We start from the raw sequence: 13,492 nt of genomic DNA on the forward strand, positions 1-13,492 counted from the left end.
GTGCGTGTGTGTGTGTGTGTGTGTGTGTGTGTGTGTGTGTGTGTGTGTGTGTATGTAGGCACCTTAGAAAACCTGCTGTTGGGTATGACCCCATAAGGGGTGTGTTCAGTCAGTAGTAATTTTGTATTCTTAGCAACCACCCAGTATCTGCAGCGCTGGGGGAGGGCACGAGACAGAAGGCTCTCGGGCATTCAGGGGCCAGAATCACCCAACAGTGAAGCCCAGGAGAGCCTCCTGGTGGTCACAGAAGAGACCTCTTTGGGCACAGGGAGACCTCTGAGGCCCATCCTAGAGAGCACATCCTTCCAGCGTCTCTTAATGCACAGCCTTTATTTATTGTCAGCACCCACTGCCCATACCCCACCTCACTAGAAAGCTCCCCTTGCCTGGATGTCTTCAGTGTCCTGCAAAGGAAGTGTCACAGCCTTTTTCGGGTGCTGGGAGTGAAGAGGGAGCTATCAGTTTCGAAACTGATAATGTGAGTCTGTGGCAAGAAGGAATAGCTTCATAACCATTTGAACTTCACCTGACCTTGTCTCCTGATTCAACCCTCTAGCTGTTGGGATCTGCCAACTGGCTGAGCATTTCTGGGTCTTTGACCAGAAACCTCTCATACACAATTAGCAATGCCAGCCCTGAAATGGGGACTTCTGGCCAGTGTCGTACGTACCAGAGCCTGTTTAGGTTCCATTCAGTGAAAAATTCCATGCATTTTCTCATTCTCTGTTTCAAATCCAACAAAATCCCCACCGCCCCCAAAATTTGTTGAGCACCTACTGTATGCAAAATATTTTGCTAAGCTCTTGAATAAACCATGAGTGTGTCTAATTTTACAGGCCGTGAGCTCCTTATGTGCAGGGCTGTGAATAAGCTATTCATTCGGTCTCTTAATTCTTTCTCTTTGCATTAGTTGGATGCCTGTTGAGAACAGGACACTTGGTGTACAGTATCCAGGCACTTGGTATACAGTAGGCACTTTGTAAAGACTTAGTTGAGGGAGTCCTGGAGTTCAAATAGCCAGGAAAGGAAAGTGTAACTGTGCCATTGTCTTTCTCAAGGGTCTTGTTAGTTAAAAGGAAGTGAAATCTGAACCCCTTGGTACCTGCGGTGAACCCACCTCTCCCCTTGGGTGAGTGATAACCTGAAAAGGCAGGCATCTTTCAGGCTTTAATTTTGTGATTGGAAAATGAGGATTTATTTATTCCACAATGATTTTTTTAAAATAAATTTATTTATTTATTTATTTATTTATGGCTGTGTTGGGTCTTCGTTGCTGTGCGTGAGGTTCATCTAGTTGTGCTGAGAGGGGGGCTACTCTTTGTTGCGGTGTGCAGTCTTCTCATTGCGGTGGCTTCTCTTGTTGCGGAGCACGGGCTCTAGGCGCGCGGGCTTCAGTGGTTGTGGCACATGGGCTCAGTAGTTTTGGCTCGCGGGCTCTAGAGCGCAGGCTCAGTAGTTATGGTGCATGGGCTTAGTTGCTCTGCGGCATGTGGGATCTTCCCGGACCAGGGCTGGAACCCACGTACCCTGCATTGGCAGGTGGATTCTTAACCACTGCGCCACCAGGGAAGTTCCCACAATGATTTCTTGAGTGCCTGCTATGTTCCAAGCATTGTGCTGATACCCGGGAATGTGAAGCTTCCCTCACCAACCTCATTAGAAGTTGCAAAGACTGGATAAGATGAAGTGCTTTGGAAAAATCTGCCCCGCTGCCTACTGCTGACCAGGGGCCTGGGGGAGCTTGCCGCCTCCTTGCATGGCTCCCCTGGAGGCCCCCCTAAGATGAGCTGTTTCCCTTGACCCATCCCTGCATACACATATCCTCTTTCTCTGCTCCTGGCCAGCCAGAGTTTACTTGAGTTGGAATCCATGACCTCCTGGCTTCTCCACATGCAGCCTGATTCTGGGCCAGGGTTTGTTTGAGGCCCTGTTTGGATGTTGTTAAAAGTGGCAGCTTTGCTCAGAAAGGTCAGTGGGAGAGACCAGAACAAAAAGATCTTTCAAGCTGGCCTCTCACTGGGCTCAGAAAAGCCCCAGCTCTACCTGGCACTGGCAGTTTAGACCCGGGACAGGATTACTCAAGCCGGTGGGAGAAACCCCATCTAGTTTCCCATTTCCCAGAGGGCTGAGCTGAGGCGGAGCGGCATTCCCGACATTTCCGAACAGGTCGGCACCGTCCAGGAGCCCAGATCTCTCCCTGTCTAGCCCTGGCCACTGGAACCTATGTTGGTTTTTCTCTTTACCTGCATTCAATAAAAACTGGGATTTACCCAAAAGATGCCTAAAGGTGATTATTTGCTTTGCTAAAGAATTCCTGGGAGCTTATTTAGATGTCAGAGTCCCGTATAGATTTGAAAATAGTAAAAATATACAACTTTGGAGGCACAAGATCTTGTTAAAATTGCAGTTCTCATTCCTAAATTGAGTGTGTATTGGGGGAGGAACCTGAAACAAAACAACTAGTATACCAAATCCATGATTTCAGGTATGCTTGATTAAGGTGAGATATGTACTGAAGTAAAAAGAAAAGATATAAAGAAAAGTATTACACAAAATAATAACACTGATGGTGTACAGCTAGTAGCAAAAATTGTAGATGTAGTTTGCAGATGACAGAAGTCGGGGAGATGCTGCTGCAACTGAAGACCTGATTTTATAGGGGAGAGGGCTGTGCATAGCCCACAGAGGTGAGCTCTGCCCTCAGTAGCAGTGCCCAGGCATGAACCATCTCTAAGGACCCTGTGGAGCCCTGTACTGCTTGCCCCTCCTGGTTCTTCAGAAGCTCTAGGCAGACTAGGGAATATCGTTGTGACTCTGACTCTATCCCCCAGGTCTTTGTCTCCAGTCTCTGCCTTACAGACAGGCGTCTGAGTTCATAGTGTTGGTTGTTTGTACATTTGGGGCTTGCTTGTATGAAACCAGAGGTTCCCAGAAGGCAAGGAATTGATCTCCTGTCCTTTTATGCCTCCAAGCTCCAGAGCCCCCAGGAATCTGTTTCATTCATGAAAACTGCAGGAGGGGCTCACGTGACTTTCCCGGCTGCCACCTTTGGCTTTTCACCCTCTGTGATCTTTCATTTCTAAATTTGCTGGCCTGGGAGCCTCTGCTTTCCCTTGCGAGCTATTGATCTAGGGAACCCCGCGGGACGGCAGTCCTCTGACATTTGCGGAGCTTCAGGAACAAGACTGCCCTCAGGGGGTGCACAGTGGGAAAGGGGTCAGCCTGTAAATGGAAAATGACTGCAATGCCATGCTTGCTTCAAAAGAGGACTTAACACGGGGCAAGAGCTATGCAGTCAGGAGGGGTGGGTATGGGGAGGGGCCCAGGGAAGGCTGCAAGGAGGAAGTGATGTTGGAAAGTGATGTGTAAAAACACAGGTTTTTTTAAGGATGAGTAGGGGAAGGGCTCTTTAAGGCAGTGGGGGAAGCCTGTTCCAAGACTTGACATAGGGAACTGTGGACGGTTGTTCAGAAAGGACTTGAGTGGTGGGAGATGAGATGGGAGAGAGGCAAGGGGCAGACCCGACAGCCCTGGGACACCGTACTGAGGGCCTAGACTGAATTCTGTAAGCCTGGGACACCGACGAAAGGCCAACATGGGAAGGAACAAGATGACTTTTGCATGTCAGGTAGAGCCCTCAAGAGGCAATGGGAGTTGTTTTTCACACTCAGGCCACACCCATCAGTGGGCTGCAAGGTCTGTGTAGAGGGCTGCCGCCAGCATTTTTTAAATGGGGAAGCAGTGGGAGACATAAAATAGAAAATATCAGAGTGGGTTACATTGCACATAGTAGAGATAGGTAATATATCAGGAAACTTAACTTCAGTTTTATGTAAGCAGTGTGTGCATATATACAGGGTTGCAGTGTCAGGTGTATTTCTTACTATGGATCACGCTTTAAAAAGCCTGCAAATGACTTTAAGGCACAGAGAGCTGACTGGAGGGGGTGAGACCAGCTGTCACTGTCATCTAGGCCCCAGGTGATGCAGGCCAGTCTAGGGCCCTGGTGGTAGGGATTGAGAGGTGAGGGTGGATTCCAGTGTAGACCGGATGGGGCAGATGAAGATGGAGAATTTTTTTTAAATCTCATTAATAGCGTTTTTAATATGATTTTTTTTTTTTTTTTTTTTTTTTTTTTTGCGGTACGCGGGCCTCTCACCGTTGCAGCCTCCATCGTTGCGGAGCACAGGCTCCGGACGCACAGGCCCAGCGGCCATGGCTCACGGGCCCAGCCGCTCCACGGCATGTGGGATCTTCCCGGACCGGGGCACGAACCCGTGTCCCCTGCATCGGCAGGCGGATTCTCAACCACTGCACCACCAGGGAAGCCCTAATATGATTTTTTTAATTTTTTATTTATTTATTTTTGGCTGCGTTGGCTCCGCCTTGCTGCGTGCATGCTTTCTCCAGTTGCGGCGAGCGGGGGCTACTCTTCATTGTGGTGCGTGGGCTTCTCATTGCGGTGGCTTCTCTTGTTGCGGAGCACGGACTCTAGGCACGCGGGCATCCGTAGTTGTGGCTCACGGGCTCTAGAGTGCAGGCTCACTAGTTGTGGTGCACGGGCTTCGTTGCTCCACGGCGTGTGGGAACTTCCCGGACCAGGGCTTGAACCCGTGTCCCCTGCATTGGCAGACGGATTCTTAACCACTGAGCCACCAGGGAAGCCTGAAGATGGAGAATTTGAGGTTGACTGAAGTCAGAAAGTCTGGCACCAGCCCAAAGCACTTGGGCCAAGATAACATCTTGTTTGAAATACTTGATCTTGGTCTGTTTCTGGTGGTAAACTGGAGGCCTGGGTTTCTAGAGGGCTTCGGTGGAGAAGGATCCTTTCTGTTCTTTGATCACTGATGTCCTGGGCCTCTAGGATCCTGGTGTTACAATTCTGACCTTTCATACCAATTATTGGATGTTTTCAAATAACACTCAAATGGGCAGGCTCCTCCTAGTGTCTGCAGGTTTGATGAGGATGTCTTTGTGGGAACTAGGCTGGTAATGACCCTACTTCTACTGTCTTCCCGCTAGGAACATCGTGAAAGGCATGAGAGAACTCCGGGAGGTCCTACGCACTGTGGAGACCAAAGCAACTCAGAACTTCAAAGTGGTAATGTAGGAGGCCCCAGGGCTGGGTGCTGGCTGTGGCTGGTTTATTCAGGGGTTGATTTCAGTGGGAGGCAGCAGAAATCCTAGCAGGCAGCCTCTGAATCAGGGATAACAATATGTCGAGTGTGTGTGTCTCCTCTCCCTGTCATGCTCATGGCAGACATTGCTAGTCAATCTCAGCATTCTTCTCCTCCAAGCCTGGGACACACCCTCAGCATCCTTCTCATCACAGCACTGCACATAGCCCCTCGTGTTAGATCAATGCTGAAACCTCCTGTCATCCCTTCCTAGCAAGGTGGTGTGCTAATTCTTAGGGATTTGTTTATGATCTTAATAAATAACCTTGGTTTGCTTTCCTGCCCCAATTCAGGCCTACCTTCTTAGGCTTCTACCCCTAATCAGAGCCACAGCTGCCTCTCACTCTAGACTTTTCGGTCAAATATCAGAAAGGTATCTGGTGGAGAGAGCTGCTTGCGCTGAGGGCTTTATGCTCTGCAAGGGCTATGAATACTCAGAGCCGTGCTGGGCTCCATGGGGCCAGGAGGAGGAGGAAATGTACCTCTTGTCTAGGAGAAGAGAGAGGACAAAAGATGAAGTTGGAGCCATCACAGGCCAACAGAAGGGGTGGGGCAGCTCAGTGCTGGAGATACAGGGAAGCAAGGGGGCTCCCTGGGGCACAGTGGTGGACCTCCTGGAGGGGCAGCAATTTGCAAGCAGGCAGATTTGCCTGGATGGTGGGTGGAGGGCACGGCAGGCCGCGGCCGGGCACCCCAGTACGTGCCTGCATCTGAGTTCCTCCCTCTCTGCCAGATGGCAGCCAAGCACCTGGCAGGGGTCCTGCTGCACTCCCTGAGTGAGGAATGCTACTGGAGCCCCCTGTCCCACCCTCTGCCCGAGTTCATGAGCAAGGAGGAGAATTCCTTCATCACACAGGCCCTGCGGAAACCTCAACTCTACGAAGGAGACAAGTAAGCCTATCTGCTCTGGGGACCACGCCAGGCTCAGGCCACCGTCCCCAGGGTTCGGTCCCCACCGGCAGCCCCTCGCTCTCCTGAAGCCGCCGCCCAGCTCCCTGCCAGGCAGGCTCTTCAGAAGCAACAGGAGCCAAATAGACTAGAGAAGGCAGGTCTTGGGGTGGGGGGGTTGAGGGGGCGTCCTCTAAGGCACCCAAAGGCCAAACAAATTATTTGGCGGGCGGGGGGAGGGGGGTACCTGCCTTCCTAATGGTCTTAATGCACCGTCTGTCGTGTTTGTGCCAGTAATCGAAGGTGGGGGTCTGTGAGCGTCCTTCTCGCTCTTGTCTGCTGCTGGCCCCAGCCACTTCTTGCAGTGCTGGGGGCTGGAAGGGACATCCCCCTCAAGAGCATCGCAGGATTTCCAGCCCTCGCCCACCGTAGGCTTTCAGATCCATGACTCTGGGGCATGATAAAGAGCTGCAGGTGGGATCCAGTGCCTGTGAATTATGCAGGAGAAGGTCACCTTACCAGGGCTGGTGCTGACTCCGGGGCAGAAGGGCCGGCGTGGCAGGCCAGCCGCGCTGCTTCGGAGGGCCTTGCTGGAGCCAGGCTGCCATCTGTGTCTTCCAGCCTCCACTGCCCGAAGGATAACATTGAGGAAGCCCTGCTGCTGCTGCTTATCAGCGAATCCATGGTAAGCTCAAGGCCTCTGGCCCGTGGAATAAAGCGGTGGGGCTTGGGCACAGGCCGCCAGGCCCTGGCTGAGCTCAGCCCCCAGGGATGTCCCTGAAGCAGGCTTCTCGGATCTGTTCCCCCCTCAGGGGGTGCGGCTCCCTCATGAGATCTAGGTGTGGAGTACCAGGCTGCTTTCGGGGGCCTGGGTCCTACCCCTGAATGAGTAGGGACTGGGCGAGCTAACAAATTCCCACCTCCTGCTTCTGGAATTACACAAGGTATCCTCAGCAAGTCAACAGAAGGTTGCGTGAACAGTTCTGTGTTGGGTCGGTGGTGATGGAAGGGAGTGGAAGGAACGTGTACTTTCACGGCAGGAGGCCTGGATTCAGGTGCCGGCCCTGCCACTCAGTAGCTGAGGGCCCCGGGCAGCTCACCTAAGCTTTGTGAGCCTCAGCTCCCACCTCGAAGGTGATAGTAACTCACAGAGGTGAGGTGCCTGTACAAGGGATTCACTCATTCATGCCACTCTTAATACAGAGCGTCATCCTCTCTGTGCCAGGCCCTGTTCTAAGATGCCAGAGAAGCAGCAGCAAACAAAACGGAGAAAACTCCCTGCCCTCATGGAGCTTACGTTCTAGTGAGGGAGGTGGGCAGTAAATGAATTAACTGCTCAGCTACCCAGGGTTGCGATGTCGTAAGTGCTGTGGAAAAATAAGGCGGAGGGGGTAAGGTGTGCCGGATAGAGCACACGTGAAACGCTCTCTAGATTTTTTTTCACAAGACCCGCTTCTCCTGCCCCGGGCAAACACACATGGGCGCGCGCGCACACACGCGTGCCGTGGCGGCTCAGCGTCGGGGAGAAGTGTGTTGGGTCGTCCGGGAGGTGGTGAGATGAAGGATGGGTGGTCCAAGGGGGCTGAAGGAAGGGTGGGCAAGAGTAGCAAAGCCAGGTGTCCTCTGACTGAGGGGCCCCTCAGAGCTTATGAGCTGGGGGACCCCCGGATTGAGAACTAGGTTTTTTAAAATGATGCATCTGAGAGCAGTGTGTGAAAGTGGAGTTGAAGAAACTGGGTCTCCAAATAGCCAGAAACAAATGTCTCTTTGGAAACCTGGGACTGTGTGCTGCCAGGGTTTGTTCAGAGAACTCTGGTCAGTGGGTTGCCTCTGGCTGAGCAGGTCCCCCAGCAGGTAGACAGGAAGAGGGACACTGGACTCGGCGGTGAGAGAGTGTATCCTTCCCCAGCCGGGCGGGGTCCATTCGGATCCCGGAGTGCCGGGGAAGGGGCGTGGATATTTGGATCCCGAGGACAAACTGGCCGGGACATGGTCCTGAAAGGTTTGCACGGCGCGTGCTTGTGTGGAGGTTAGGTGGTTGCTGCTGGGTGGGGACATCTAGCTGGTTAGCCCAATGTGGAGGTAGAGGTACCACGTGCCAGATCTGATTTTCATGGGAGAACAGTGTACTTCTCACAGACTGAACCCCAGTTTTTAATTATGGAACCTCAGCCATAGACCAGTATCCTCTCCCTGCCCCCTTCACACACACCTCAGCCATCTCAGCACCTACACCATCAGGTGTGACCGCACAGAACTCACCTGTATCGGGAAACACAGGTCATTATTGTCACTTTCCTATGCTGAGGGTTACAGTGCTGTCCGCAGGTGGGAAGTAAAAAGGTGAAAAAGGGAACGTTTCTTAGGTCCTTTCTCTGCCAGATTCCAAGCTGATTATCTCATCTAGGTAGGCATTGTGTTGAGCTGTTTGAAAAATAACAGTTTCATATGATTCAGTCTAATACTAATATGTTCCCATCTTACAGGTGAGAAAAGTAAGGTCCAGGACAGGTACATGTCTTGGTCAAGGTCACATACTAATAATCCTTGCAGCCATGATTCAAATCACGTCTGTGATTCACTGACTGCTCTAAGTCTTGGTTTTCTCATCTGTCAAAGGGGCAAGGGGGTAACTTTGAGGATCAAGTGCGACAGAGCCTGGGGAGGGCTTTGTAAACAATGAAGGCCTTGGCCGTCTCTGTGTGAGAATGGTCAGCATTTTTCTCCCTGGCAGGGATAGAGGCTGGGCTCTGTCTCCCTAAGTATTTTCTGTGGCCATTGCTTGATCCGGGTGCCCAGAACCAGAGCTGAGATGCCTTTCCATTAAAGTTATACCCCCAAACCCTCAAGCTGCCCGTATATCTCAAAGTAGAGAATGGCCTTTTACCAAAAGGTGACCCATACTTGGAGCCAAGGTGGTTTCCCTCTAAGCAGCTCTTTCCAGAGGGTATGTGGCCGGCTGGCCTCCACTGGCGACTCGGGGAATCCAGGCCGGCTGGCCAGGCGGGTGTCGTGGGACTTCCCTGTGACCTGCACAGCAGCAGAAGTGCTCAGACGCCGAGTGTGCCGCAGCTGGGAGGAGACACTCTTCCAGGGCTGGCTGGTTGGTTTCCTCCTGCTCACACACAGCCTGTCACACATCTAGAAGCTTCAGGTATTTGGGGGAGGACGTTGGCGATGGACGTAGCTTTGGTGTCTCATCTATTGAGGGCTTTCCACCTGGGATCCGGATCTGGCCACTGTGGCTCCGTGCGGTTTCTCAGAGTGACCAGACCGCCTCTGACTTCTCACTTGCCCTTATTTTACCCCCTCCTTTCCTGCAGGTCACATTCTCCATCAGATGTGGGCGCCAGGCTCCTGCTCTGACCCTTCGGCTGACCCCTGAGGCTCAGCCCGGCCTCCATGTACCAGCAGGGTTTTCCTCATCTCCCTTTAATGCTGGCTGGGTTTGGCTACAGATGATAGGGAGAAACCTCTAGAAGCAGAAGCTGCCTTGGCTGCTCCTTGGGTTCTCCTAATCCCTGCAGAATTCTTTATGCGGCAGTAACAGCTATTCCAGCACAACCAGCCCAGGAGGCATAATCATCACAGCTCTCCACTTCCAGGGTCGCCAGAGCTAGCTGCTCCAGAAAAGGGTGTTTGCAGGCTTCCTGAGCACGTCCACCCCTATTTTGTGGTTTGCAACTCAGAGGAGTAGGCTGCATGGAGTCTGGGTGTGGGGTTGGTACCTGAAGTATGGTTTTTGTTTCGGGCTGAGCGTGATCAGAATGAATCGGGCAGCCCTTGTCTTTCAAGAGGTAAATAGAAACCTTACAAATGCTTTCACAGAAATGCAAGGAACATGAGTTATAACTCGCTAAAGGAGATTTGTGTTTTGGACTCAGTTTTGAGTTTTCAGGACCAAACGGACACTTAAAAATGCCCATCCACCTACCCATCCACCCACCCACCTACTCATCTCTCCACCATCCAGTCTTGTTTGAGCAGTGACAGTGTGCTGGGCTGTGCTCAGCACTGGGGGTAGAATGAGGAATAGTTCAATCACAGCGCTTGTCCCAGGCATCTTCCTACCCAGTGGAACATGTGTCTGGAGACACGGAGGAAATCCTGGTCCCCACATCAGAAGGAATTACCTCAGTCTGCTGAACCTCAAATGCATATTCTAGTTTTTTTTTTTAACATCTTTATTGGAATATAATTGCTCTACAATGGTGTGTTAGTTTCTGCCGTATAACAAAGTGAATCAGCTATACGTATACATACATCCCCATATGCCCTACCTCTTGCGTCTACCTCCCTCCCACCCTCCCTATCCCACCCCTCTAGGTGGTCACAGAGCACCGAGCTGATCTCCCTGTGCTATATGGCTGCTTCCCACTAGCTATCTGTTTTACATTTGGTAGTGTATATATGTCCATGCCCCTCTCTGACTTCGTCCCAGCTTACCCTTCCCCCTCCCCGTGTCCTCAAGTGCATTCTCTACGTCTGTGTCTTTAGTCCTGTCCGGCCCTTAGGTTCTTCAAAAACTTTTTTTTTTTTTTAAGATTCTATATTTATGTGTTAGCATACGGTATTTGTTTTTCTCATTTTGACTAGTTTTTGAAAGAAACGTGTCAAAATCAGTCTGATTTTCTCAGTTGGGTAACCAGGAGGTACAGGACTCTGCCATTTCTCAAATCTTGATCTAAGGCGTAAAAATATGTGTTAGAGCAAACTGAATCTTCGAGCCCCTGTTTCGTTCAGCTGGGGGAGAAGCTGCTGCTGGTGTCAGGCTTTCGGGAGCTGAAAGGACACAGAGGCTTGGGTTGAGAGAGGGTGGGGGGATGGTTAAGCCCCTGGGGCCTGGGATCCTGCAGGTTAACAAACTAACTGCCATCCATGCCCAACATCAGGCATCCAGCGATTTGAATCTTGAATTGGCCGTTCACAACCTGTGTAGCCTGGGCAAGTCTCTTACCTCCCTGATCCTCAGTTTTCTGTAAAATGGGGCTAATAAGGTCTCTCTTGCAGGAATTGGGTGGATGAAGTAAGAAAATGAGCACAAAGGTGCCTGGTACATTGTGGGTGTTGAACGTGTATTTGTTTTATCCTGATGACTACCTGGTTCTGCGTCATTAATTTTAGAAAACATTTAGATTCAGGTCTGGTTAGGAGAAAAATTGGTTTGAGGATACTGTTTCGTTAAAAAAAAAAAAAAACCCTTCTTGGGCTTGATTCCACTTGGGACTCAGCAGATGAGCACAGATTGTTCCAGCTTCTGGCGCCTGGTTTGCTCTGACACGAGGCCCTGCTGTGCTGAAGGCTGCAAGCGGAAAGAGTCTGTTAATGCTGCCAGCTCAGAACCCTTGGAGCAGTGGAGGTGGGAGAGCCTCGCGCCCTCGTTGACAGGAAGATTTCTGCTGTAGGAGCCCAATGCGCAGGAGCGTGGGCTGGCGGGGGCCCGGCCGGGGTCGCTGTGTAGATGGGACACGACACAGAGCATGTTCTTTCTTGGCTCTGTGGACTGGCGGCTCGAGAGCCGGTGGTGATGATGTCTGCCGGTGGGGGTGACAGCACGAGCAGAACGTGACAGCATCCTCCAGGGAGGAGGGGCAGGGGCCAGGCACTGACGCCACCAGGAGACTCCTTTCTGGGGCGATTGTGGAGGGAGGTGAGCAGTGGGCCCTGAGGCTGGGTCCTTGGCCAGCAGAGAGATTGTCCCTGAGAACAGGGCTGACGTGGTCCAAGGAGTTTGTTCTCTGCAGAGAAGCAGCACCTGAGGCCTGACTGAGAAAGTCCAGCCTGTGTTTTGCTTTGGTGCTTCCCTAAACAGAGACATCTGAGGGCCTCTGATGGCATGGGCGGGGCTAGTGGACACTTCCTTGGAAGCACCTGGAGGCAGGGGAAGAGCCAGGAGTGAAGTCAGAATGTCTAAGTTCTAATCTGGGTCCTAAACCCCCTATCTGTATGCCTTGAGGAGCCTCCCTAGTCTCTCTGGGCCTCAGTTTTCTCCTCTGTAAAATAGGACAGTAGAACGGGAGATGGTCGTTGTCAGCATTATGAGATACCACTTAACAAAGTGCTCTACAAGTTAGTTCCCTTTCCTTCTCCTACCCTGCTTGTATCCAGGATCAGAGGAGAAACAGGGCTGGGCGAAGTGAAGGTCAGTACTGTCTGGCCCTGCAGCCAGCAGAGGGTGGGGACCAGGGCTGGCAGAGGAGCCCACGAGGCAGCAGGTGCTCAGGGCAGCAGAAACCATCCTGGACTGGCTATCGGAGGTTCAGCCTTAATCCTGGAGACCCCGCACACGTTAGTACACCCTCTGGGGCTCAGTTTCCCTGCCTGCAAAGGGGGCATCAGCAGTTTCATCCTGCCCCTCCGTGGGGTTACTGTGAGATCATGGCAGTGATAATTCAGTTCCTAAAATGCATAGCACACACATGAGGGATGGCTGTTTGAGCAAGAACCATCTTGCCTGAGGTGTCACGTGGGCTGCCCCACCTCAGGGAATGGCGACGCCCTTGTGGGCGTTTCTTAAGGCCCCATATTTGCTTCATGGATACGTGTCCAAAGACCACAAGTGGGTCACACTGGATGATGATTGTCGGGGGGGGGAGGACCACGTTTCTTTGGCTTTTCCTCTTCTGACCTGCTGGAGGCCTGGGGTGAACGTCTCTTAGTCTGGGGAGACTGCCCCTGGGAGGACAGCAGAGGGTCCAAGGTTAGGAGCTTGTCTCAGGGACAGCTGCTGATCCCTGCCTGGGATTAAATGCATGGATCCAATAAGAGCAGGGCACCCCCAGACGTGGGGGGCCTGGGGGTTTTGCAGGGGAAAATAGAGGAGAATAGCCTGCCATTGTCCCAAAACCAGTAAGGAGTATGGTGGTGAGAAGACCATTTAGTTTCTACATGATTCATGTCTCTCACTGCATCTGATCTGGAGGATTTCCATGTGAGGACATTTAAATGGTGGAAGGGAAAGAGTGTAACTGGGACTAGTTCAAGGCAGGCTGCTGATGGAGCTGGGAGCATTGTGTGGCCCGAGGGAGGTGAGTGCAGCAGAGGAGGGAATGGGACACCTGGGGTGCCCTAGGCGGGGACTTGAAGCCCCCAGAGGGTCTGAGGCCCTGTGCACTGAGGCCTGCTCTGGCCCCTGAGCTGCACATGAATTCCTACCCTGTTGCCAGCCCCCCGAGGCTTCCTTTTTTTTCTGCCCCAGTTCTCCCCACCGCACCCTGTTGTGTGGTTACGTACACACGCTGCCCAGCTGCCCTGCAAGCACTGGAGCATTTCACTGCAGCCCTGCCCCAAAGCCATAGCAACCACTCTGCAAACTTCTGCTTTTGGCTTTCCTTTGGGGACCCACGCTTCCCTCTTGGCACAAGTGCCAAGTCCTGAGGACCCCCGAGAAGATGCCTTCCCCACTGTGTGTTGGGGGGTGGTCCCCA

General features: G+C 52.2%; 1 protein-coding gene across 6 annotated transcripts in view; it reads left to right on the top strand.

Moving 5' to 3' along the window:
- Nucleotides 1-1,109: 1,109 nt before the first annotated feature.
- The window catches only part of LOC102988495 (tetratricopeptide repeat protein 7A), a 90,690-nt gene continuing 78,307 nt past the window's right edge, over nucleotides 1,110-13,492 (top strand). For 3 of the 6 annotated variants that reach the window (XM_055082487.1, XM_028484209.2, XM_028484210.2), the window contains exons 1-4: nucleotides 1,111-1,129; nucleotides 5,023-5,101; nucleotides 5,911-6,068; nucleotides 6,687-6,750. In XM_055082487.1, coding sequence (XP_054938462.1) covers nucleotides 5,039-5,101; nucleotides 5,911-6,068; nucleotides 6,687-6,750 — 285 coding nt within the window. In that variant the 5' untranslated portion in view covers nucleotides 1,111-1,129; nucleotides 5,023-5,038. Of the gene's footprint in view, nucleotides 1,130-5,022; nucleotides 5,102-5,910; nucleotides 6,069-6,686; nucleotides 6,751-13,492 lie in introns of all 6 variants that reach the window. The other 3 variants (XM_055082488.1, XM_028484208.2, XM_055082489.1) reach the window with 2 other exon arrangements.

This window comes from Physeter macrocephalus, unplaced genomic scaffold (assembly GCF_002837175.3).
Source record: "Physeter macrocephalus isolate SW-GA unplaced genomic scaffold, ASM283717v5 random_145, whole genome shotgun sequence".
In the NCBI taxonomy this organism is placed as follows: Eukaryota; Metazoa; Chordata; class Mammalia; order Artiodactyla; family Physeteridae; genus Physeter; species Physeter macrocephalus.